Genomic DNA, 26606 nt, shown 5'->3' on the forward strand with positions numbered 1-26606 from the left:
TATATATATATATATATATATATACAGTTAGGTCCAGCACAGAAGCACATTTTTGTTATTTTAGAGTTACAGTTTTATAATGTAAATTGTCTTAAAGTGCACGCTCAGCTTTATTCAGAGTGTATTCACATCCAGATTATCTGAAGGCTTTAGGAATTATAGCTCTTTAATATGAAGCTCCCCCCAAAAGTAATTGGACAGTTGAATCAAAACCCTCTGTATTTTTCCTTGTAATCTCTATATTGTTTTGATTGACAAACATTGACATATTTACCTCTTGAATAGTGTTCTTCACTTGTCTGTAGGTTTTGAAGGTGTTTTTCTTTATCACGGAGAGGATAATGTCATCATCCACCACTTTTATCTCATATACGCCCAGGATGTTTTGTTGCCGGTGTTTTTTTTTTTTCTCAGAATGTACAAAATTGTTGATTTGGCCACTCTTAATGTTCCTGGCATCTTTCTGATCAATTTGTTGTGTTTTTGAGATCTAACTATGGTCTGTTTTACTTGCATGGAGATCTCCCTGAACCCCCTAATGTGGGTTCACAGCAACAGCTTCCAAATGCAAACACCACTCGTAGAATCAACTCCAGACCTTTACCATGCTTCATTTATGAAGAAATTATTTAAGGAAAAGCCCATACCTGTGAATAACAGCTTTTGATTCAACTGTCCAATTACTTTTGGTCCCTTCAAAAAGGGGGGAGCTATAGATTAAAGAGCTGTAATTCCTAAAGCCTTCAACTAATCTGGATATGATATACACTCTAAATAAAGCTGAGAGTGTGCACTTTAAGACAATATCCATTATAAAACTGTAACTTGAATACACTTTGATACACAGCTAAAATAACATCTGTCCAAACATCTCTGTGTGTGTGTGTGTGTGTGTGTGTGTGTGTGTGTGTGTTGTTCTTAGCCAACAAATGAAATTTAACCCATAATTTTCTCAACCTCATGCCATCTTTGGTGTACAGATTTTTGAAACTATTATCAAATTAAAACCAAGATTTCTACAAGTACAAACATAAATATTTTCATGTTACAATTTAACCTTGATATGTGGAGCCAGGTTATCCCCTTTAACATGTGGGCTGTGCCACAAATGTTTTGTTTTTATAGTTAGCTTTTTCTTTTCCTATTTATGAATGTACCATCTTTTCAGGTTACAGAGGATGTCCACCAGTTGCTTCAGAACAACTACGATCTGGTGTGTCGCGGTAATGTCAGTGTGAAGGGCAAAGGTCAGATGATTACTTATTTCCTGGAGGGCAAAGCCCAGGACGCAGGCAACAGAGCACCACATCACACTGGTGGTCTAGAGCGGAGAGTTCATGCCATCGCTCGCACAAGTAGTGCACAAACCAAGACTGATAGTACCTCATCTGTCACCTCAGGCTTTGTTGCTAGGGTTGGCATAAGCAACACCCAAGGGACACACAGTCGCAGTGCTGCCACCTACATACCAACTGTAGAAGAAGGGGAGGAGACCAAGGAAGAAAGTGTGTTGTAGGAGGACAGATCTCACTGGGACAGAGAAATGTCAGTGATTAAACTGAATGACATAATATTGACAGAGCTGTGAAGGGTGAAAAAACTGTCGTTTCCATGATTTAGAAAAACACCAGCAACATGAGTTAAAATTTTATGAAAACTTCAGGTAATGTCTAAGATGTTGAAAGAATGCAAGAATTGTCTTCCCTTTTGATTAATATCCCTTCCCTGATGCATCAGCTTTCTCATTTGGTCTACATTACAGCTTAGCTCAATGTTAAATCCAAATTGACCCTTTACTTTTTATGACACAATTTAAATGCACAATAATTCCTTCATTACACATTTCAAGGCTTTGTTGTGCACAATTTGTTAGCGTGTACTAATCCCAACAAAGAAAAATGTTTGTCTTTATGATCGAACATCAAAAATAACTTGCTATGCCTCTCAAATGACTTATTTTACGGGTGATGTCATATAGGCTGTGTGCAGGCTATTGGTCAGATTGACCCAACAGGCATGGAGCTATTTATGCAGTTACGTTTTAAGAAATACAGCCTTCTTAAATCTTGTCAATAGTTCATACAGTAATTTACTGTTATTAACATAAATAAAGGTTTTAGCAATAACAGCAAATAACAATTTGAAGAACTACCATTGAGATGTTTTAATGTACTCTAGAGGATGGACTTAATCTCTAGCCTGCATACTATATAAAGGTCAAAGAGGCGTTGTAGTGTTTCAAGAGGGAAGTTCCCTTCTGGAACGTTTTGGAAGCCAAATGGGTTGTGAATCCCATTTCATGTTTCATGACTTTAAATGCTCAACATTTCTTTTAAACATAAGCAGTTTTCATATTCAAAATAGCATGTGTGCACAGCTACTGTACAAGACAGTATATAATCACAGCATATAGGGTCTTTAAAATATGTATTTTTAAAGTAAGTCTTCTGTTTCTTAAACTGCAGGAAGTGTGCAGTGTGAAACCAAAAATGATTTATCAAGGCATAACCTCTTTTTTAATATCATTAGCCAAAATCTTTAACCTGTTTAACTCTGTGACATTCTTCTGTGACGGATTTCCGCCTGAATTTGGCATACCCAGTTTTATAAGCACACCATACCCACATAGAGTGGTGTAAATAAGACATTATTGTGTCACTTTACAGCAAATCTCCCAAAATTACAAAAAACACAGTTGAAAGGGATAAATATGATTGTATATGTTTTCGGTCCTATGAGAAACCAACAAAAAAGGTGATCTTTTTCTTTACTTTTTTCTAAAATCTGTGTTTAAAAGTGTATTACTCTGCCCGTGTCCTCCAGGAACCTGCCGATAGCTTTACTTGATTCCAGCAAGTGTCTGCAAATAGAAGTAAAAATATTTTTTTCTCTATCCCATACTACTGAGGAGTTATTCTAATGTACTCTTGGGAAGGCAAAGTGGCCTTTTTTGTGATTTCCGCCTGATTTTGTCATACCCAATTTTAAAAGCACACCATACCCACATAGAGTGGTGTAAATTAGAAATGCTTGTGTCATTTATAGGAAACCCCTAAAAATTTCATAAAATACTGTTGAAAATGATTACCATAAGACTATCAACACATACAATCATGGTTAACACAAAAAACACAAGGCGCTTTTTTTTTTGTTCTAAAGTCTGTTTTTGAAAGTGTATAACTCTGGACCTTTGCATTCCAGAAACCTGCAAAAACTGATAGTTGATTCTAACAGATCTCAATAAATACTGGGAAAAATATTTTTTCTCTATCATGTTTTATTTCATTGTTATTTTAATACCCATCAAGGAAGGCAGTGTCCTTTTTTGGTTATCCAAGTTTCTAAGGTCTCCATCTTCCAATAGTGCAAAAAACAAACTATTACAAGGCACATTAGCACCCAAATGCCACTTTTACTTTAAGTTGAGCAGTAAAACATTTCTTGAACAACATAGAGCTGTCTTTCATGCCACCTTAAAGAGTAAGTAGCATATGATTTTTAAGGTCCTACTTTGGTTTATGGAGTGTCCAACAAAAAGTTTATGTACATACAAGGTGTAAAAACACTATTATGTCGTAATAATAGGCAGTTATTCTTACCATACTTCTTGTCTGACTCTCCGCGATCCATCCGTCTAGTCCCCTCCTATCCGCTAGCCTAGTGTCATGTGATTGGTCAGATGGTGTAGTCTGTTGTGATTGGTCAAACGCGTTCATCTCGTGTCTTGGACTAGTTGACATGGCATACAGTGTACGGTGTTCGTATCTTCAGATGTTATTACAATACAGATAGTACTCGACTCAGTTTTTGAAATAAATACTTTGAGAGTTAATAGATTTAACAATTGAATTAGCCGAGTTAATAGCAAGATAAACAAACTGTAATACCCCAGAAATAACGGTACATGCTAATGATAGCGTTATATGCATTAGCTAAACACAGACATAAGGTACACAAATATTTCTTGAAGTTAAGACAAAAATAAATATTGACACTTACAGGTTGTGATTCGGTGGAGCTAACAGGTCCAAATAAGGTTGGTATTGCCACCTCTTTCAAGGATAGTCGTTTCATATGGAGACAGATCAGTCTCAATAATAATACATTTACAAAACACAATTCATAAATTCACAGCACAATTCACATTCACAAAATCAGATTCGTAAATTCAAAACACAATTCATAAATTCACAAACATTTTCCCCAAATGCTCACACAAATATATCTCGCAGAAATAAATTCAGAATGTTTTCGCAAATATGTATAAATCATGTTCTTGAATCACTTTCCAGTAAACATTTGTGAATGTTGTTACATGTATTTATGGATTGGTGAATCTGCATTTGCAAATCGTCAAACGTGTGTGGGTTGATTTGAATTTGTGTGTGGTATTTTTGAGACTGTCCTGCCACGGTGAGATTCAAGCGTAACTTTTTTTTAAGGATGGCCTGTTCAGCCAATCGCGTTGAGCTTTTGATCCACCAACCAAAACGCTCCTTACTGAAGTGACTCGAGAAGCTCGACGCTGCACAGTATTGTGCAGGGTGCCTGCATCGGTTCAAAAACAGAGAGGGGAAGAGAAGAGCACACTCAACAAGTAAGTAAAGTTTACTTTTTATACCTGATGCCACTCTATATCTCATAAAATATTCATAAAGCTTGTTTTTGTTACTGAGCTGGCGGTGTTGAATTGAATGTGAACATGTTTGAACTGGTGTTTGTAAGAAGACTGTTGCAGTTACCAGAGCCTTTAAATTTCAGTCGCCACACTTTGACAGTCTGTTTGAGCAAACCCCAGAAGCTACAGTATTTGCAGCCAATTCTAAATATTAACACATTAAATGCACTGATACATAAATCTGAGAAAGCTGGCAAAATATATGCTTTCAGTGACGATCCGTGACTTCTCTTCCGGGGAGGCACGAATGCGAAGCTCATCAAACCATGTATGTAGCCCGTCATTTGTGTGGCTCGTAATGTCAAAAATATGTTTTAGTCGCGTCTCAAGCGACGCTCGCATTCACAGCATACTCGTAAAACACTCTCTTAACACTTAACTATAATTACACACGAGACTAAGCGAGTATCTAGCAAACGCGAGCACCTCTTTTATAATAAACCCTCTGGACGCATCTAAAGCAGGCACGTATTTTGACATGATACGTGATTGCACGTAGTTCACGCGACGAACACATATTTTGACATGACGAACCAAACACATATTTTGCATTTTTGCCTCCCTGGAAGAGAAGTGTCAGAGCGATCATCCAGCTGTTGCTGTCATATTTTGGAGAAAAGACGTTCGGGAACGAAAACGAAAGCAGCAGCAGCAGGTCATCTTCATTCTTTTTTACTGACTGGGAACACTGCAGCACGCAGGCCTAAAATAAACACAATGTTATCGTTGTCGTCCGTTGGTGTGGACGCAAATATAGTTATAACATGAACGTTCCGGCCGTTTAGACTATGACAACCTGTCACGTCTACTTTGTTTCGCCATAGTTTTAAAACAAACAGAAAATCTTTATAACAACACATTGTCTAATGTTATTTTGCGACGTTGTTTCTGGATCTGATTCTGCAAAGCATGCATCTTTCACTCAGACCCCCACATAGCACACGCACAAACCAGTGGTGCAGTGTTTACAGACTTTATTTCTTAAGAAAAGCAATAGTGAGTAGTGACATTTTGAATAAACAGCTTTCAGTGAAAGGAATGGGTTTAGTTTAAGAGAGAACGTAACATAGAATACATAACATAGTCGTAATTATATACTAATGCTTACATATAAGACATCCACATAAACATGCAAAACAAGTAAATATCAGTGGATGCAAGCAACAATAAATACATTTGGCAGTAATTGCAAAATAAATAAGGCAACAAACATTTCATTTGTTAATATATCCAGGTAGTAGATGAGCCTTTCCTTGAATGGAAATTCGTCACACTCATTAAACCTCTTACAGGTAGAAAAAGGAGACCAGAAAAGGCATAAACATGAAAATAGCCATTGCATCCTTTTAATAATATGCCAGTGATGATAGTAAAAACTCCATCTCCAGTACAGCAACAGTTACCTAAAAAGTCAAGTTAATTTAGTAAGTAACCAACTGTCAAGCAAATGTAGCAATGTAGTTAAACATAAAATATTTGTGACATAGTGAAGTTGAAATATGTTCCATGGGTATGTATCTGTTTCACTTGTTTGTCTGGACTCTTGTCTTTGCATTATTATTAATGTATGAATTTATGATATAAAACTGTCCATATTATATCAAGTGCCTCAAGTGCTTTACATCATATTAATATCTGCTTTAAAAATTAGTGAAAATGTGTGGCCTTGTATGTGATAGCACTTTGGCACTTGACAATGAATTTATAACTAATTTCAGACAATATTCAATTCAATTCTATCTTACAGGCTAATCATCAAACCACCCCACCAGCTCCAGCAACTCCACCAGTCCAACGACCCCACTGAGAAACTGCATCACTCTACCAGAAAATTCATCACTCCACTCATTAGCCATCCTGCTGAAAACAAAGACATACACCCGTTAACAAGCCACATTTAAGAGTGAAAAAAAAAAAAGCTTATGTCATTTCAGTCTCTGTAACAGACTACCTGCTTAATAATAACAATAACGAAATAATAATCGGTCCTACTGTACATGTGTAGTGTTTGTTTTATTATTTGCCTGTATTAAATAAATAATAACAACACCCACCACAACTGAAACTTGAGACTGCATGACTACAGGAAAATCTCTTGCTTAGACTTTTCTATCAGCTCCTATTAAGGAGAGAGAACAATGTGTCAGAGGTTTAAGTTGTGTGGCACAGTTTAAATTCATCAATGTATCCAAGTTTATTGTTAGTATAGTTAACTGCAGTTAGAACATATAAATCTAAGTAGCTATTATCTACCAATACACATTAACTAAAGCTGACTACTACTGGATGTGAGAGATCAACTAATATGTTAAAAAGACAAGAAATGCAGTCATTTCAGCAACAAATGTGGTCGAAAAATACTGAAATAAATGTGCTTTGGTGCTGAAATTCAATATTTGAAACTATCTATCACCACAAGTCATATTCCACGCCATTTCCCTTCTTTCATTAACATATCAAAGCTTTAAATATGCTTTGTCTTGCGAATCGCGATGACATCCTGAAGAGGTAAAACATTGCCAGCATTTAAAATATAACAGCAGAGGATCCAACGCCCCCGAGCCCCAACTACAATATTTAAAATGACTCTTATTTTATCGCTCAGGCATACGTGTCAACATCTGTTTAAATGTTTTATTACGTGAACCGCAAGAGCAAAGTTTGTGGCGACTGAAATTTAAAGGCTCTGGTAACTGCAACAGTCTTCTTACAAACACCAGTTCAAACATGTTCACATTCAATTCAACACCGCCAGCTCAGTAACAAAAACAAGCTTTATGAATATTTTATGAGATATAGAGTGGCATCAGGTATAAAAAGTAAACTTTACTTACTTGTTGAGTGTGCTCTTCTCTTCCCCTCTCTGTTTTTGAACCGATGCAGGCACCCTGCACAATACTGTGCAGCGTCGAGCTTCTCGAGTCACTTCAGTAAGGAGCGTTTTGGTTGATGGATCAAAAGCTCAACGCGATTGGCTGAACAGGCCATCCTTAAAAAAAAGTTACGCTTGAATCTCACCGTGGCAGGACAGTCTCAAAAATACCACACACAAATTCAAAGCAACCCACACACGTGTGACGATTTGCAAATGCAGATTCACCAATCCATAAATACATGTAACAACATTCACAAATGTTTACTGGAAAGTGATTCAAGAACATGATTTATACATATTTGAGAAAACATTCTGAATTTATTTCTGCGAGATATATTTGTGTGAGCATTTGGGGAAAATGTTTGTGAATTTATGAATTGTGTTTTGAATTTACAAATCTGATTTTGTGAATGTGAATTGTGCTGTGAATTTATGAATTGTGTTTTGTAAATATTTTATTATTGAGACTGATCTGTCTCCATAGTTTCACATATCCTGCAGTGAACGCGCCAAGATTATTGAAGCAATCTTCGGTGAAATGACGCGCGCACAGTAAAACCCTGGGGTTATACTCCCTTGGTATCGTTTGAAAAATGAATTGTAACCATTGTTCCCTCAGAAGTTCTTCCTTTGGTAGTTGAAATAAGACGGACTTAGTTTCACAACGTAGAACACGGGTTCTAGACATGATACACACGCATCACGAACGAGCGACAGTGTTTTAGGGGAGGAGACTAGTAAAGATTTCGCGGCAGTCCCAGCAAAACGTAGCAAGGGGAATATGTGTAGTGTCGTAGATACGCGGCGTTTAGAGACTCGTACTAGCTCATGTCTTGTTTGCATGATTCAGAGTCGACTCCCATTTTTACAAGCCAATAACTTTGTTATTTATTCACCTTCGGACTTACAACTTGGCAGACAGCTTACTTTCAAACACGGCAACATAACACACTGCATGACATGTAATTTTCATGATCCCATGCTACTTACTCTTTAACGTTATCATTTGCAATACACAGCATCCCCAAAGAGGCCGGAGGGAGAAACCAAAGCGCTAAGAAGGGCTCTCTTGTCAGACTCCCTGAGGTCCGTAAACAGGGGGCTGAGCCATGCACTTCATGGCCTGTGAAATCTGTAGCAGCGCAAAGGTCCTTGAATCCATCCAGGCTCTACCAACTTGGGATTTACCAACTTGTACTTATATGTAGAATTGTGTGTATATTTTAGAACACCTCGGAGCATGCTTACGCAGAGAATCTAGTGGTAGCCAAAAGTCTGCGGTTATCTGTTTAAAGACAGCACAGAATACATTCACGTGATTTATAAAGGGAGGTGTTGTCACCATATATGGTAAATTGGAGGCGTTTCCGAATGCTAATGACCGTGAAAGAGCATGGTACTTGCACATGTAGGATTTATCAACAACAATTGCTTACTCATTTGCGTAAGTGCGTGCACACGATTGATAAATACAGATTTTTTTGTACTTGCACACATTCTAAATTTCATTCGTACGACAAAATATTGAACCTTTTTTACGCACTTTTGATAAATGAGGCCCCTGGTCCTCACTGGAAAAAGTTTACAACAATGTGGGCAAAACACGAGGTGGCGCTCTGCTTGTGCCCCCTTTTGTCTAAATTTGTGGAGGTCAGTCACCAAATTTGGTACATATAAAAAATCACAGTAATTATCTCTGCCCAACAGGATGTCGTACATTTTGTTTTTAATGTGTTTTTTATTTCATTTTAACTCCTTTAAGAGGATCAATGTGATTCTGCTGAAATGTTGTGTTAATTAAGTGGCAATGCTTGTCCAATGTGATTGTTTTAACAAGGCATTTCAATAGGTTTAGATTCTCTGACCATATAAAAATGCTGTATTTTCCTTTTATTTCAAATCCTTAATTCAAGACTGTTTCAACTAAAACAGAAGTCGTGTATGCGTTCCCTGATAGCAATAGACTTCGGGGCGGATCCGCCTTCAAGTCGCCTGGTCTGCTGTACTCTCAGATTCAATTTGGCCACATGCACAGAATATGCCCCGCCTCCGCACAACGCACTGTCAACTCGCGGACTCGCAACTGACGCTGGGCGAAATTCTCTGACCGAACGCGCCTTTTTTAAACCGTCACAGTCACTTAATCCATCTCCTCACACAGTGGAAACGCTGGAGCTGGCAGGTCGGTGAGGACGGAACACGGTAAGAATAGTTAAAATATGCTTTATTTGTACAGTTACGTAGCCAGTAACATTACTGTTGATTGCTTTGCTTGATGTTTTTAATTCTGAAGTGATTTTTGCAAGCCAAGTTTTTTTTGATTTACAAGTTTTTGAATGATTTCATCATGTTTTATTAATAAAGGCAGGCATATTAAATATTATAGAGCAATCCAGTCTATCCAATGTCGGTCCATTAGATTTGAAATATTTCTTTAGCTAGTTTTGGCCAGAATACTAGTTTTAAATGAGGGATCTGAAAGGTATCTAGACAGAATGACCAGATCGGATCCGTGGCGGATCAGCTGCTTTATAAACGGGTCCTGATCGGATCCGTGGCGGATCAGCTGCTTTATAAACGGGTCCTGATCGGATCCGTGGCGGATCAGCTGCTTTATCAGCGGATACAGGGCGGGTCTGCCCCAGATCTGGTCCAGATCCGCAATCCTTATTTGTTCCGGATCCGCTGCGCTGTGCAAGTGGACTCCATTCCGGACCCGTTTTGCGCATCCGTTCCGGAGCTTGTGACACTTCCGGGGCGGATCCGTTCCGGAGTCAGTTTGCTATCTGGGTTATTATCGTTTACACATCAACAGCATTTTGGGAACTGAAAACACAAACTTTTGAAATTGGGACTCAAAGTGCAAATTTTTGTAAACAATTCCTTATCATCTCCATTTAAACTGCGAAGCCAGAACTTTCTGACAACGCTGACATCATACGAATGCAAATTACATGTTCAGCCTGTAGGCATGTGTAACCCAGACTAATTGTTTTTAGTTACTGGTTTATATACTTGTTTTGTATATAGTTTTATAAATAGAAGCACATGTTTGTATGATAGTTCATTAAATAATGTGTAAATAAATAAGGAAAATAAAAATAAATAACATTATTGTTAAAAGATAGAGTTGAATGATGTAACCTGGAAACTGACCAATGAGAGCAGTTTGATGCTCTCGGGGGATGGGGGGAGGAGTCAGCACAATCCACACGGAGAAGAGAATGGTGAATTTGAGCGGTAGTCTCTAATTAAAGAAAAAAGTAGTTTAAATCTTGAACTAGATGTAAAACCTTTTTATAATTCAAGGGGGGAGACCTTTATTGAAGACGTCCAGTGGATATTTTTTGTTCTAAAGGATTTTATTTTGAGTTTTACCGTGTGGAAATATTGGATATGGTGAGTTGTTGCTTAACTGTTGTTTAAACATAAAAATTCACAAACATGGACTGGGATCATGACACATGTCACAGAAATATACAGTACACAAAAACAGTACGGAGTAGTGGATGAGCAATCAAGTATTGAACCATGTTAAAGAACAAAAGCTTGTGCTTCATCCCAGTTTGCCTACTTATATATAAGTATGTGCTCTTTTTGTTATGTAACATATAATTTTTAGTGTGTAGAAAAACAGTATGTCTACATTAGGACATACTAAGGACAAGTCACCTTTTAGACATCTTCTATATGAGAAGTGATCACTAGAAATCACACACACCACAATACATCTTGCATTTAATCATTTCTACATTCATTATTTGTTATGTAATGTTTACGGTATAAGTAAATTTAAAAATGATTGAATAATACAATTTTATTTTTGCTGTGTTTTCCAGCTCTCATCTTAGAGAGATGAGTTCTTTGCACACCATTATAGAGCACGAGGAGTCTGTTAATTCTCTGGACCAAATCCAGCAGCCATGAGGATTTGAATTTAACCCTCAAAGTGTTTCAAACACAGGAAAGTGTCATTAATGGTCAGATGGCAGCACAAAGCTCTACTGCTGAGATCACAAGCATACCCTCCAAACAAACAGCCCGTTCCATGCTGCACATGTTTAATAATGGAAACATTAACAACTACAGTACAGGCTCTTCAGAAAACTAGAAAAAAACGTATGTCTGACGCAAACGAAGAACTGCAGACATATTCCACCAACAATGACATACCAAAACCCAAGAAAAAAAATAAGAAGATACAGAGGCAACCACTACAGGTAATGCTAACCAGAAAGAAACCAAATGTGCCATGGTGTTAACGTATAATCCCCTGACTCAATAGTAAAGATTGAGTTCTAGAGATTTGACTCTGCTTTTCATGTGAATGTAAACCCCCTCACAGAGCAAAATGGTTTAAATGACAGATAAATGGTTTGGTGTGTTTCTGCAGGTGGATCTGCCCCAGTGGGTTATACATTTGATGTGGAAAATTGAGGAAGCCACATCCCATGAGCTCACTGTTGAGTAAAAACCACGAAACATCAGTGGTTATGGAGGAGAGATCACACATGCCATATATTTTCCATGGTGGCGACTAAATATTTGTTTAAACAATTTGAATTTCATGCATTTGCAATTCTTTATTTCTTGCATTTTCTTGTCTGATTATTCTCATTAAAAGCAAAGATGCGGAAGGCAGAGGTTTATCGTCATCTCTAGTCAATTGTTTTCTTTCATGATCTTTGTGAAACATTTGTGGGAGGAATGTTAATAATTTGCTCATACTGATGTACTCGTAAGTCTACAGTAAGCAAGAAGGATTGAAAAGCAGCGTTATATAGTATAAAAATAATGATATTGTTTTAAAGGGATAGTTCACCCAAAAATATTTTTTTTCATAATTTCCTCAACCTCATTTAATTTCAAACCTGTATGATTGTAACAGGGTGAACAAGATGTGAGACAGATCCAAATGCAAAGCTTTATTAACAGGCATGGTCATAAACAGGAAGGGTCGATCACCAGCAAACACAATGTCAAAGGCAAACCAGTTCGTAATCCAAAAACAGGCGTGGGTCAGGGCAGGCCGCAAACAATAATAAATCTTTCTATAAAAATTTTGAGGGCAAACCTGACCTGTTGAAACGAGACGGTCTCCATCAATCCTGGGGTAGGGCTTCCCTCCTGGCTAGAAATATGGCAAAAAGTCTAGCTATTGTATATAGGCCTCCAGGGCACCACACAGATTTTATTAAAGAATTTAGTGGGTTCTTATCAGAACTAGTACTGGCCGCAGATAGACTCCTTCTCGTTGGTGACTTTAACATCCACGTAGATAACGTTACAGATGCCTTAGGAATGGCTTTCAAAGACACTCTTAACTCCATGGGCATTAGTGAACATGTGTCAGGATCCACTCACCTTCGTAATCATACTTTAGATTTAATACTGTCTTAAGGTATAAATGTGGACGACGTTAAAATCCTTCAGCAGAGTGACGACATCTCGGATCATTATCTGGTATTATGTTTGCTTCACTGGCCTACGGCTGCAAATCAAACTCCTTGTTACAAATATGGTAGAACAATAACTTCAACTACCAAAGATGCGTTTCTCGATAATCTGCCTGAATTGTCTTAAATCTCTAGCATGAGAAATAACGTTGAATATCTTGACATTACCATTGGAAATTTTAACTCCACCTTCTCGGAAACTCTAGACACAGTTGCTCCTCTACGTTTAAAGAAGATTAAAAATGGCAGCCCCACACCGTGGTGTAATGAACACACTCAGGCTCTAAAGAAAGCGGCCCGAAAAATGGAGCGCAACTTTTGTACAGCATGGAAGGATAGTATTCGAAAATACAGGAAAGCCCTAAAACGTCTAGAAGAAAACCAAATTAACTAGATTAACAAATAATAAATCATCAGCGACTTCATATTCTGGATATCAGCATAACAGTGATGAATTTATGAACTACTTCACAAATAAAATCCAAGATATTAGAGAAAAAATTATAACAATGCAACCAGAAGTGAAACCCACTGAACAAACTAACTACACTGCCCCTAAGGAGAAATTGCAATTATTGTCTAATTGTCTAAAAGTCTAAAATCATTAGATCATATAAATCACCAACATGTATTCTAGACCCTATACTTACAAATCTACTGAAAGAGATGCTCCCAGACATTATAGATCCTCTTCTTAGTATTATCAACTCATCTCTATCACTAGGACATGTGCCTTAAGCATATAAGGTGGCCGTTAGTAAAAAACCCTATCTCGACCATAGAGAACTAGGGAACTACAGGCCTATATTGAATCTACCTTTCATATCTAAAGTTCTGGAAAAAGTAGTTTCAACTCAATTATGCTCCTTCCTCCAAAGGAATGACATCAATGAAGAATTCCATTCTGGATTTAGAGCATGTCACAGTACAGAGACTGCTTTGATCAGAGTTACAAATGATCTGCCATTGGTGTCTGACCGAGGTTGTATCTCGTTATTGGTGCTGCTAGACCTTAGTGCTGCATTCGACATCATTGACCACAGCACACTCCTACATAGACTCAAAAAATACGTCGGCATTAAAGGAATAGCTTTGAAATGGTTTAAATCTTATTTATCCGACCGTTTTCAATTTGTAGCAATAAACAATGAGGTGTCACGCAAATCGCAAGTCCAGTACGGTGTACCACAAGGATCAGTCTTAGGACCTCTGCTCTTTATACATGCTACCTCTAGGAGATATAATAAAGCGACACGGAGTTAGCTTTCACTGTTATGCTGATGATACTCAACTTTATATTTCCTCGAAGCCTCATGAAACACAGCAGTTCCATCGAATAATGGAATGCATAGTCGATATAAAAAACTGGATGAGTAACAACTTTTTATTACTGAACTCGGACAAAACAGAAGTGTTACTTATTGGACCGAAAACTGCTATAAGTAACAACCAAGAATACTGCTTAACTATTGACGGAAGTTCCATAAAACCCTCGTCGTCAGCAAAGAATCTTGGCATTCTATTCGATAGAAATCTATCATTGAGAGCCACGTCGCCAACACCTGTAACATTGCGTTTTTCCATTTTAAGAATATATCTAAACTACGTCATATGCTGTCAATGTCAGATGCAGAGAAGTTAATTCATGCATTCATGACATCAAGACTAGACTACTGTAATGCACTGTTAGGTGGTTGCCCTGCAGGCTTATTACAAAAACTCCAACTGGTCCAAAACGCGGCAGCTCAAGTTCTTACATGTACAAAAAAGTATGAACATATTAGCCCAGTTCTGTCAAACTTGCACTGGTTACCTATAAAGCATAACATTAACTTTAAAATCTTGCTTATTACCTATAAAGCCCTACATGGTTTAGCTCCTCAGTACTTGAGTGAACTCCTCTTGTATTACAGTCCTTCACGTGCATTATGCTCTCAGGCGTCCTGTCAGTTGGTAATACCTAGAATTTCAAAATCAAGTGCAGGTGGTAGATCCTTTTCCTATCTAGCGCCTAAACTTTAGAATAGTCTTCCCTGCACTGTCCGGGAGGCAGACACACGCTGTCAGTTTAAATCTAGACTAAAGACGCATATTTTTAATCTTGCATACACTAGACTTCCATAATATAAATCCTCTGAGGGTTTAGGCTGCATTAGTTAGATCAACCGGAACCAAAAACACAACTGATGTACTTGTTGCATCAAAGAGTGCAGAACAGTACTCTACTCTCAGCCAGTCTTGTCTCATTGTTCCAAGGTTACCACAGCGAGCAGGATGCAGTTCATGGCCAGACCTGATGGTAGAGCGGAGAATGGGAAGTGGCGACCTGACAAGAGCTGAGATGATAGAGCTGGATAAAGAAGGATGCGGTCACTTGACACGTATTCACTACAACATTTCAAATGCTATTAGATTATTAATGATAATCTTAAAACTATAATTTACCTTAATAGAAAGTTTATTTATTTTATTTAGCCTTGTTGTGCAAGCACTGTCGAGCTTGAGCAGAGGCAGCAGCTTTTGCCAGAGGGGAACTGGAATCCCCTTGTAACGTCTTCAGCTCCTCGACCGGCCACACCCCCTACATCAGCGCACACACCACGGTTTAACCGATCCCTGTCACCGGACTTTTAACGGACTACACTCCCCATCATGCACCACACTCCGTCAGCCATCTTTGATTTCTTCGCCACCTGCACCTGATTACCCGGACACTATTTTAAACTTTAAGTAATTAACCTTATCCTTTCTGAACATGGCATGTGACGAAAATTTTCAGTGTCTACTGTATTGACTGTATACATTTACATTTATATTTACGCATTTGGCAGAAGCCTTTATCCTCCCCCCCAGTATTGTAATGGTGGTTGCTCTTCCGTAGGATTGCCGTCTCGCCGCTGTTTTTGCCTTCCGCGTTGGATTCCCCTTCCTGCCTGTCCGATTATGAGTTCTCAGTATTCCCCTGGATGACGTTCACACCTCGCCTGACCCTGCCTGCCTGACCACGAGCTCTCTTCACTTCCATGGACCCAGTTTATACCTCGACTGACCTACGCCTGTTCGACTCTGATTCTCGCCTCCTCCTGTTTATTCTTGTCCTGTTACGGCAGTCATTTCTGTTTGCCTTTGACTTTTGTGTTTATTAAAAGGCAATCTAACTCAGCCGGTATGTCAGGAACAGAAGGTAGACCCAAAAGCAGATATTAAAAAAAAAAAATGGAGGAGCCCTTTATTATTCCCCACCCATCTGCACTGTTTCCATATTCAATCTTAAATAAACTGCACTTTTCATTTTTGCTTTTAATCCTATCGATAATTGATTTATTCATAGTTTTACAATAAAACAAAAGTAAATATTTGACTCTATAATGTTTAGTCAACTGACTCTTTTTTTCACATAAGTTTGAGGACGCTAAATAGCATTTGGCACTCCTTAAAATCAAAGTATAAATATTGTAACACTAACCTTGACCAATGACAAACAGTTTACTTAGAACTCTTTATCTAGGCCAGTGACGTCAAAGTGGAATTTGATATCAGCTTAAAAGAAATCTGCACACTATAGAGGTAGGAAACGTCTGTTTTTATCTAAACAACATATTACCAGCAAATGGGGTTTTGCTTTTTGTGCTATATATATATATATATATATATATATATATAATTGCAATTTTGTTGCAGGCCATTTCATTTAGTTTTCTTAAGGTTACAATTTAATGTACTTAATTATAATTTAAACAGTTCAGTTGGGTCAACACAATTAGTCGATTTAGGTTACATCAATCTACTGTAGTATGTTGACCTTCTTCTGTCAAAATAGATTTTATTTTGTTGGTCTACTTAATAATAACTCAAATCATTCATATGAAGTGATAGTTGATTGAAAATGGTTTATCTAAATCACTATAATGTTTACTTTGAATTGACACGCTACAATTAAGCTTTTTCAACTGCACTATTTATACTGACAAGTGAATTCAAACAATAGATGTACATGACACAGTTGTTTCACTTTTTTTCAGTGTAGGAGAGAACTAAAATTGTACACATATGATTTTAGTGAAAATCCTTTTCGCACAATAATCTATTAAGAAGCAATAATGAATGCTGTAAAACTGTGCCAAGTGTGTGTACGCCGCTACGCAAGTGTCCTTTCGCAGATTATTCATAAAGGCAGCATCACAGTTTTTATCGTGCATATCAGATGTCAGGAGATTAAATCCGGTCACCAAAAGAGGAAAGAAAAACCGGAGACACCAATCCCTTTTTAAAAAGGTGATTTATTGTTTCAGTATTGTAATGTGATTTTTAAACTATAGATGAGACTTTTTTGAGACCAAAAATGATATTTATTTTTTGAAGTTGTAACATAATATTCCAAGGATGTATGTTTTTGCAATCAGTGATTAGTAATGAAGCATTGAATGTAATGAACTTAGGAAAAATTGAAAAGCACCAAATGACAATAAAACTAGTCGTGATGTGTTCAAGTTTTCTGAAGCCTTACTTTCTGTAAATAACATATCGGTTTCTTACCCCTTTATTCCTTGAATTTTCAAATCATTACCTTATAAATATTCTATAAGTACTTACACTGTATATTGTTGGTTTCTTATCTCTTTATTACCTTATACCTACAAATACGTACCATTGTCTTCACTATAATTATCGAGGAATAGGCTACGCTGTATTTTCAGTGTATTTACGCTGTAAATTGTGGGCCGTAATCTGAAACGTTACTTGTTATTTTATAGTTTTTTACATAGCATCAAAACAGATACAGAGATGTAGCAAAAGAACATCAGGCAGGAGATGACGTGATTATAGAATAAAATGAGAAAGAAGTAAAGAATTAAAACAAAACAATGAGTTTATTGAATAGTCTTAGTTGCGTGTCCGTGCTCTGTCTGACTGTGTCTGACTAGAAACAGATTCAACATGTATTATAATACCAGGCAAAGATTTTAAAATGAAACTACTACTTCAGTAAACATTGTCTCGGGATGTCATAAAAAATCTTGAGATGGAGACCATTGGAGACTCATATTATAAAGACACTGCAGTAGCCCACATACCAAGAATAACATATGTAAAAAATAATAATAAATTATAAAATATAGGACTAAATAGGCATATTTAATAAGTGAATGTAATAGTAAATATATTAAAATGATCCCTGAACCATTAAAACTGAACTGCAACCTCTCTTTTTTAGCAGAAACCATGACAAGACACCATGCTGTTGCTTTACTCTTCCTCATGCAACTCTACTATGGTGAAAATTGTCCTGAAGAATGCCAGTGCTTCTCAGCTGCAAAGGTCATTTGTTCGGAGGACAAGATGAGAGTTTTACCTAACATCTCTACACAAGTGAAAGAATTGATTGTTGTGGCATCTGGGGTCACACATTTGGAAATAAGTTCTTTTAGAGAAAACCTCAAACTTACTAAACTGGTCATTCTCAACCGTCGCTTAAAAGAGGTTTCATGCAAGGCTTTTGACCACCTGGTTGAGCTACAGGAGCTTGAAATCAGTGGAAACGATCATTTGTTTACCTTTGAAGTGCAGACCTTCAATAAGTTGACTAACCTTACAAGGCTTTTTCTCAACAACAATATGATCAGTGTTCTCTACAGTGTAATGTTTGACTCTTTACAAAAACTGGAAACATTGCAGTTGAGGGGGAATAACTTATCATATTTGCCCAATCTACTCTTTCGAAATATGCACAAACTTCAGGAACTTGACCTGTCTTTCAACCGCATAAGCTTTCTGTCCAGTGATGTTTTTCAGAACAACTCTCTCTTAAGAGTGTTTTCAATGCAGGGAAACATGATCACAGAACTTCCACTAGAAATCTTTGCACATCTGAATAGTTTGGAAGAATTAAATTTCCAAAACAATAACATAGCTAATCTGGAACATGGAATGTTCCCAACCAGTCTCCGGAAACTCATCCTTAAAAAGAATAAACTGGTCCAACTTTCCTCTGGGGTTTTTCACAAACTACAACTGCTTTCATATCTGGACTTATCTCAGAATCATCTCTCGGAGCTACCTATGGACCTCTTTCACAATCTCATATCACTGAAAAATCTGGACCTGTCGGAGAACCAGATTGTTTCATTACCTAGTACTGTCTTCAAAGGACTTTTCGGTGTAAGAACAATCAATTTGCATAAAAATAACCTGAGCATGCTAGAAGAGAGCTTGTTAAGGGATCAGCAAGTAATGGAAAAGTTGTACTTATCCATGAACAACCTGCAAAATATACCAAATGGCTTCTTCGATTACCTTGATTTTCAATGCATAGTTCAACTCCATGGGAATCCCTGGCGCTGTGACTGTGAAATACACTATTTCTTTGACTGGCTGAGGTATAACAACAACGTGAAAGATTTGATTAGAATTTACTGCAATTACCCTGAATTTATTAGAGGCCACAGTCTGGTCTCTATGGACAAGGAAATGCTTGTGTGTTTGAAAAATGTAAGTTCTGAGTTCTCGACTGCCCCTATTGCCCAAAGTGTTTGTAAGATACCCTTTAATAATTACAACACAAATCAGTGCTCCCTTCAAGAACTTAAAGGTGCAACATCTATCCAGTGTAAAGTCACTAAATGCACCAGCTTGAAGTTTCAGGCTGTTTTTGAACCCACTAATGGAAATGAATCAGAACATATAGTGAGCACAGAATGGTCAGCACCCGGAGGATGCTTTAATGGGACCCTTTAGAAAGTAAAAAGAACATTTCAGACAAACAGTAGTTTTGTAATGCTCTAAATTAAATAGCATCCCTTATGAAAATTTACCATGTTTTTACTTTTACTACAAAAAAACTACTGTAGTTAAACCATGTTTATCATTAAAAATGTATTTGTAGTAATCAATACAGCAAGGAATACTTTTGCTGTATTACCATACATTTACTAAAATTATAACTAAATTTGTTAATTGTTGTAAGGGATTAACAGGATTTTTTATTTGAACATAAACTTTCAGAAAAAAGTCTCACATCCTGTGATTAAATATCATAAAGTGTTTTGCTATGGTGTTGATCCTTCCAAATTGGTGCTGTTAGTGTAGTTTTCGGAAAAAATTACAATGAATTTTCATGTAAATCCGCAACATTCCAACAGACTGCTGCAGTGGAAAAATATAGTGTCCTTGGCAGTCTGATCAAAACAGTCAATGTAAGTTTTGAAAAGAGAGGTGAATGAACTTCAGTGGTGGTCGAAGTACATTCATAAGAGTAACAGGATGTTTCAACATCTGACTGATTAATGAAAGTACAAAAAAAATGAAATGCTTTGAATGTGTTTCATTATTATGTGCGTGGAATAACCTTGACCAACCCTTAACTTGTTCTTGCATTTCCATTGTTAGTATTGTTAAAACTAAGTAAGTAATATTGGTAACACTTTACAATACGGGTGCACTAATATACATTAATTCATGCTTAACAAATGCACAGATAATACAGAGTTAATACTTTACTCATGGTTTCCTAAGGTATTAATTAATGATGGCCACATCAGCAACTAATAAAGACTCTGTCTGATTAATATATTAGTTCATTTATGAATTGCTACTAATTAAATACGTAATTGCAGATTAATTCCCTAATAACTTATTTTATTAACTAATAGTTTTATCTACCATATCTACCAAAGTCATGCTTTTCAACATTCAGACAATACAGATGTATACTCGTATGCATTAATACATAATTAACAGAGGTGGGTAGAGTAGCCAAAATCTTTACTCAAGTAAAAGTACAAGTAACTAGAGAAATTGTTACTCAAGTAAAAGTAGAAGTCACTAGTTTAAAAATTACTTGCGTAAAAGTAAAAAAGTATGCAATGAAAAAACTACTCAAGTAGCTAGTTACTTAGGGTGGGTTTACACTTGGCATTAACATGCGATCTCGGTGATCCGAACAAGCAGATCGGATCTTTAGACAATCAGGACACAGCGCGTTTACACTTGTCAACATCAAGTGGCTTCCACATCTGGATAACTGATCGGATCTCTATAGTTTCCCGCCCATTATTTTAATAAGCCTCAGAGATGGCAAAAGTACACACATCCTTTACTTAAGTAGAAGTACAGATACTCATGTTTAAAAGTATTCAAGTAAAAGTTGAAGTACTGACTAAACTTGTTTACTCAAGTAAAAGTATAAAGTATGGGCTCTAAAATGTACTTAAGTAAAAAGTAGCCAATACTACTACCTGTTTTAGAGTCACGCTCGTACCTCACAACTGAACTACCATTATGTAGAACACAAGCATAAAAAAGACTGATGGAATAAATCTATTTGCCACTACCTAGGTAGTGGAAAAAAACACAAATTTATAATACAATTATGATGTAAGATAAGAGCGTAAAGGACAAGCGTATTGATAATAATTGTGACAGAATTCCCTTTGTCTCAAGTTCTAAACCATAATTTTAGCTATTCTTTGTGTTGCCTTCCGCCTTGGTCCGTGGCAGCTTCTTTGACTACTAGCCTATGTCTGCGATGCGTAATAGCCAGGAAATGACTTTTTGGTACTGTGATTGTCAAAACATTTTATAACAGAATTTCACTGCTTTATGGCAAGCCGAATTAGCTTTTAATCGATCTCAGGATATGAATTATTGATATCTGAAATTGAATTTGAATGGCAGTCTATTGTGACATTTACCTAGTAAAAATGCAATTACAGATATGAAGAATACACATTTCTGCGACCGACGACGTGATTGCTCATATCAAGAATTCACATTTTTACTAGTGAAAATTTCATTACTGATATCAAAAACAGCAATTGTTACTAGTAGAAATTCCATTCTTGATATCAAGATTTATAATTTTTACTAGTAAAAATTGAATTGTTGATATCAAAAATGCATATCCTGAGAATGATTAAAAGCTAATTCGGCTTGCCATACTGCTTTCAATTTTAGATTAACTGTCCCTTTAAATTTTAAGCACAGACCATTCATGGACATATCATTATACAAAGGTTGTAGACACTTGGGAGATCTTGTCAAAAAGAGAAAACTGAGAAATAATTAATTTCATTAATTAAGGTTTCAGGTTTTTATCTAAAGAGATAATTAATTAGGCAAGTCAATTTACTTGGCAGAGGTGGACAAAGTACACAACTTCCTTACTTGAGTGAAAGTACAGATACTACTGGTCAAATATTACTCCACTACAAGTAAAAGTTGTAAAGACAGATTCTTACTTAAGTAAAAGTACAGAAGTAAGTGCTTTTAAAAGTACTCAAGTATTAAAAGTAAATTTCCTTTATGTCAGTTGTGCATTGTTTTATTGTCGTATACCTTATGCCCCTGAAGCAACCTACTGAATACACCGAGTAGCTCATCAGGGGTATTAAATGAGTAGTTCACTTCAAAATTTGCCCCCATTGACTTTCCATAGTCATTTTTATTCCTACTATGGAAAGTCAATGGGGGCAAATTTTGCAGTGTGCAACTCCTTTAAGAGCTTTATATGTTTAGCACAAATATGTTTAGTTTAGATATAATCCTGTATGATCATTTAGCCTAATTATCCTCATTAGCCCCCTAGGCCTATATGTATTTATGAGCAGTGTTCTTTTATTTTGTATATTCCCTTTACCAGTTTTAGCAGCAATTTACCAGTAAGTAGTAAGGTTCTTGTAAATGGTAAACTGTAGAAGCCATGTGTTTGTTGGATTTATTACCATTTGTGTTACCATAATTTAACTACAAACATAAACTATAGCTAGTATAATGAAACTATGGTATGTTTAGTTGCTGTGGTTTTACTAAAGATTATTAATTGGAGTATGGTTCCTATATATAGAAAATGGTAAATATGTTGATACTTTGGTTTTACTGCAAATACCATCCCTGCTGAAAAAAACAATGAATTTTTGAATTAGAATGAGATTTTTAAATTAAATCCCTCTTTGTAGTGTGTTTTGGGTTTTATTTATATATAATAGGGTTTACCATCCCACCAATAGAATCCATCACATACAAGTAGACAACAAGTATCCATAGTACAATTCCCATTATAACCATTAAATCCATTACATTTTCTGTTGTATTTTGGGCAGGGTTCTATTGTTTTTATACAGATATACAGGAACACTTCAACTATAGTTACTTCAGTAAAAACATCATTCATTTTCCAAATCGCTTTAAATGCAGCAGATCAGAAGTTAACACGCACGCGTAGCTCAAGGTGTATGTGAAGCTTATTTACCGTTCAGCCGTTATGCCGATCATTTTCATGACAATGTTTCTACGATCTTTGACTGATCGTAACCCACAGATGATTACACCACACTTTAACATGTGCCTTTTTCGTCTTATATTGTTCTATTTGTCTTTTTAGAGCGCTATCAATGGTGTAGCAGCGCCTACGTTTACATTAGTTTAGCGGGGAAGATCCCAGAGTTGCCAGATTTGCGTAAAAAAATCTGCCAAATGGCCATTTAAAGCTTGCCGGAAAACAGCGAGCTTAGAAAAACTGAAATACTTGGCAACATTAAAAGGTCCTGGCAGATCGCAAGCCAGATAAATTGCGCACACAGGAAACCCCGCTGCATAGAAACCATTTTCTACTTTTGGACCTTTTTATAAATGTAATGGAGTAAAAAGTATGATATTTGTCTTTCAAATGTAGTGAAGTTAAAGTAGAAGTACTCCGAAAAAATAATACTCAAGTAAAGTACAGATACTCAAAAAGTGTACTTAAGTACAGTACTCAGGCAAATTTACTTCGTTACTGTCCACCTCTGTTACTTGGTAACCATTACTGTTTTTCTCGATTGGTTAAACACATTTCTTGAAATTATGCCTCGCTTTAAAATATTAAATGTTTAGCCTCTTACATTGTACGTTACACTCGTTCAACATTAAAACTGATGTCAATGTTGCTAGATTAGGTGGATGATTTCCAGCCCAAAGGCTCACTAAAGCCTACTCACTCCAACAAAAACCAGCCCAAAATTTTAACTTCCAAAATAATGTGACAGTATTTTATTGCAATGACAATCAACGTTGATAAGGATCGTTTTTTATTTCCTTATAATTTTAATCATGACAAGATGAAAAAATATAATAAAAATCAGGAAAATAGATCAAACAGATTAAACAAGGCAAATGCATTAAGAAACTTAGAAAATAAGACTAATAGGATATGTCCAGAAACCACTTCAAATGGCAATCAGGAAATTAGCGCATTTTTGTGCAAAAGTGCCCACTATAATTAGTTCATCGAAAGCAACGCAATGAGCAGGTATTTTTCACTCGTTCATGAACTTAACGCACACACCACAATAGCAAAAAACATGCAATTCATACATACTAATGAACAACAGCAACAATAATGCGCTTACCTTAACGAGCTGCTTTAACTTCTGACAAAACTACAGTACATCTTTCGTGAAGTATATGTTTGTAGAACATGCGAATAGCTAAATAGCTCAATTACATATTTAAAATCTGGTCCTTTCGCGCTAAAAAACCCTACCATTCACGAGTCACCACATGATGCAGAATATCACGCTCAAGATCTGAGAAGTTACTCCGTCTTCTTTGATTTGATTGGTCACCGCATTGCTCTGTAAACAGTAACTCCCGCCTTCTTACATTTGATTGGCTAGTGGCCACCTCACACAGCGCTTCGGCTTTTAGGCAGACCTATCATTAGGTTGAAAAAATCAAACAATGACAAGAAATAATATTGATTGTGCATCAAATACAGATTAAAACTAAAGTAACGAGCCTGGTTTGAAAATGTAAGAAGTAGAAAGTACAGGTATTTGCTTAAAAATGTAAGAAGTGAAAGTAAAAAGTCGTCAGAAAAATAAATAGTGGAGTAAAGTACTGATACCAGAAAAATCTACTTAAGTACAGTAACGAAGTATTTGTACTTCGTTACATCCCATCTCTGATAAGCCTGCAATTTAAAACTAGCCCCGGTGCGGGGAGATTTCACACAACACGTATAACGGGGAGTATGAGCATGTTACACATTTGATACGCAGCCACGTTGAGCTCGAGGCAGCGGTGGGAAGTAAACCGCGGTTAAAACGATTAATGATCTTATATGTGAAAGTATAAGCAGAGGACGTTTGTAAAATGACACGAGCTGTGGCAGGTTTCACTAGCGCGCGCATGTCATGGCTCTGCTTCATTTTGTCATGTTTTTCTTGGTGCTGTAGCAGAGCCATGACAAAGTTTTTGGTTATGTGTGGAGAGAGACATATTATTGTCCTTTTGACAATAATATACGTTCTCTCCAGTGTCTCGTCATTGGCCCCGCTCCTCTCGTTTCCTTGTTATCCTTCCTGAGTGTTTTACTATTGTGGAAATATTATTCAGTTAGAAGTATGATTTAATTACCAATATAATCAATAAGTGTTTTCTTTCATTAAATCATTAAGCTGTGTGCTTTTATCTCATGAGCTTGCTATTTTACTCAGTGGAAAAACTGTGATAAAAATAGAGTGTGTGTGACAAGCCGAGCGAAACCACAAAAGAGGAACAAGCTTTGTGCATACGTGCAGAAACAGTGTTCTAAGTCAGCACACACACACACATAAAGAGTCACACAGAAAAGAAATGTTATGAATTAATCCATTGCATATGTTTTAAGTATAATCATGAGTTTTGATGTGTTTTATTGAATCATAGGATTAAGAACAACGCTGCATAATTAAAGCATTAGATGATTGAGTGTTTTTTACTGAAAGTATTTTAATATGTTGTCTTGACACATGAAACTGTCTCTAGGGGACACTTCCTAAAACTAGCAACTGACCGCAGGGTGCAAAAGATGCGTTGCAAAAGATGTTGTTTTGCAGGAACTAACACAGAAGGGAGGAGTCAGAAGATGAGAACGACGTCAAATAATGAATAAATATGTGTGTTTTTGAATAATCTGGGTTGTTGGCTTGTGGTGGAGTGTGGAGAGCGACTGACAACCCAAAGCTTTGTTACTTTTTACATCTGATAAATAAAACTTCTATATAACTTGGAGAAAAGTCTCTTTCAAATTTTTAGCATGCAGGACTGCCTCAAAAGTCCAACACTATGCACACCTGCCCCATGTCGTTATCCCTCGTTTGTGTTTCCTATATATACCCTCTTGTTTCTTTGTCCTGTGCTCGTGTATTGAATCAGAATCAGAATCAGAAGAGCTTTATTGCCAAGTGTGCTTGCACACACAAGGAATTTTCTTTGGTGTTGGAAGCTTCTAGTACAGACATTCAACACAATGACAATACAATATAATACGATTTACAGTCTAAAAGATTCTAAATTGGGGGAAAATGGGGGGTAACAACATATAAGAGACATTGTACAGGGTAGTAAATAGTAGAATATACATATTAACAGATTGTATGTACACTTGTGCAAATGGATAATTTAGTAAGTAGAGGTAGTGTTATACAGTATACATGTATACATAAGATGTAGATATAATAAGGCACAGTAGTGCACACTATAGGAGTAGTGGAAGTGGAATATTGCTCTTAAGGAGCAGTTATCTGTTTAGGAGGGAGATTGCCTGGGGGAAGAAGCTGCTTCTGTGTCTGGAAGTCCT

General features: G+C 36.7%; 2 protein-coding genes and 1 long non-coding RNA gene across 4 annotated transcripts in view; 2 read left to right on the forward strand and 1 right to left on the reverse strand.

The window, feature by feature from the left end:
- The window catches only part of LOC130550450 (adenylate cyclase type 1-like), a 26422-nt gene extending 23175 nt beyond the window's left edge, over positions 1 to 3247 (forward strand). For both annotated transcript variants that reach the window (XM_057327926.1, XM_057327927.1), the window contains exon 7: positions 1169 to 3247. In XM_057327926.1, coding sequence (XP_057183909.1) covers positions 1169 to 1516 — 348 coding nt within the window. In that variant the 3' untranslated portion in view covers positions 1517 to 3247. The remainder of the gene's footprint in view (positions 1 to 1168) is intronic.
- A 3177-nt stretch (positions 3248 to 6424) lies between these two features.
- LOC130550449 (uncharacterized) lies at positions 6425 to 7540 on the reverse strand. The gene is made up of 3 exons (XR_008962418.1): positions 7513 to 7540; positions 6733 to 6797; positions 6425 to 6538 (listed from the first exon to the last, which is right to left on the reverse strand). It is a non-coding gene; the product is annotated as an uncharacterized LOC130550449 (long non-coding RNA).
- Positions 7541 to 18232: 10692 nt separating this feature from the next.
- Positions 18233 to 19744, forward strand: zgc:153913 (carboxypeptidase N subunit 2). Its single transcript, XM_057327925.1, has one exon. The coding sequence runs from the start codon at positions 18233 to 18235 to the stop codon at positions 19742 to 19744; it is 1512 nt and encodes a 503-aa protein (XP_057183908.1).
- Positions 19745 to 26606: the final 6862 nt, after the last annotated feature.

Source organism: Triplophysa rosa, unplaced genomic scaffold (assembly GCF_024868665.1).
Source record: "Triplophysa rosa unplaced genomic scaffold, Trosa_1v2 scaffold336_ERROPOS208794+, whole genome shotgun sequence".
In the NCBI taxonomy this organism is placed as follows: domain Eukaryota; kingdom Metazoa; phylum Chordata; class Actinopteri; order Cypriniformes; family Nemacheilidae; genus Triplophysa; species Triplophysa rosa.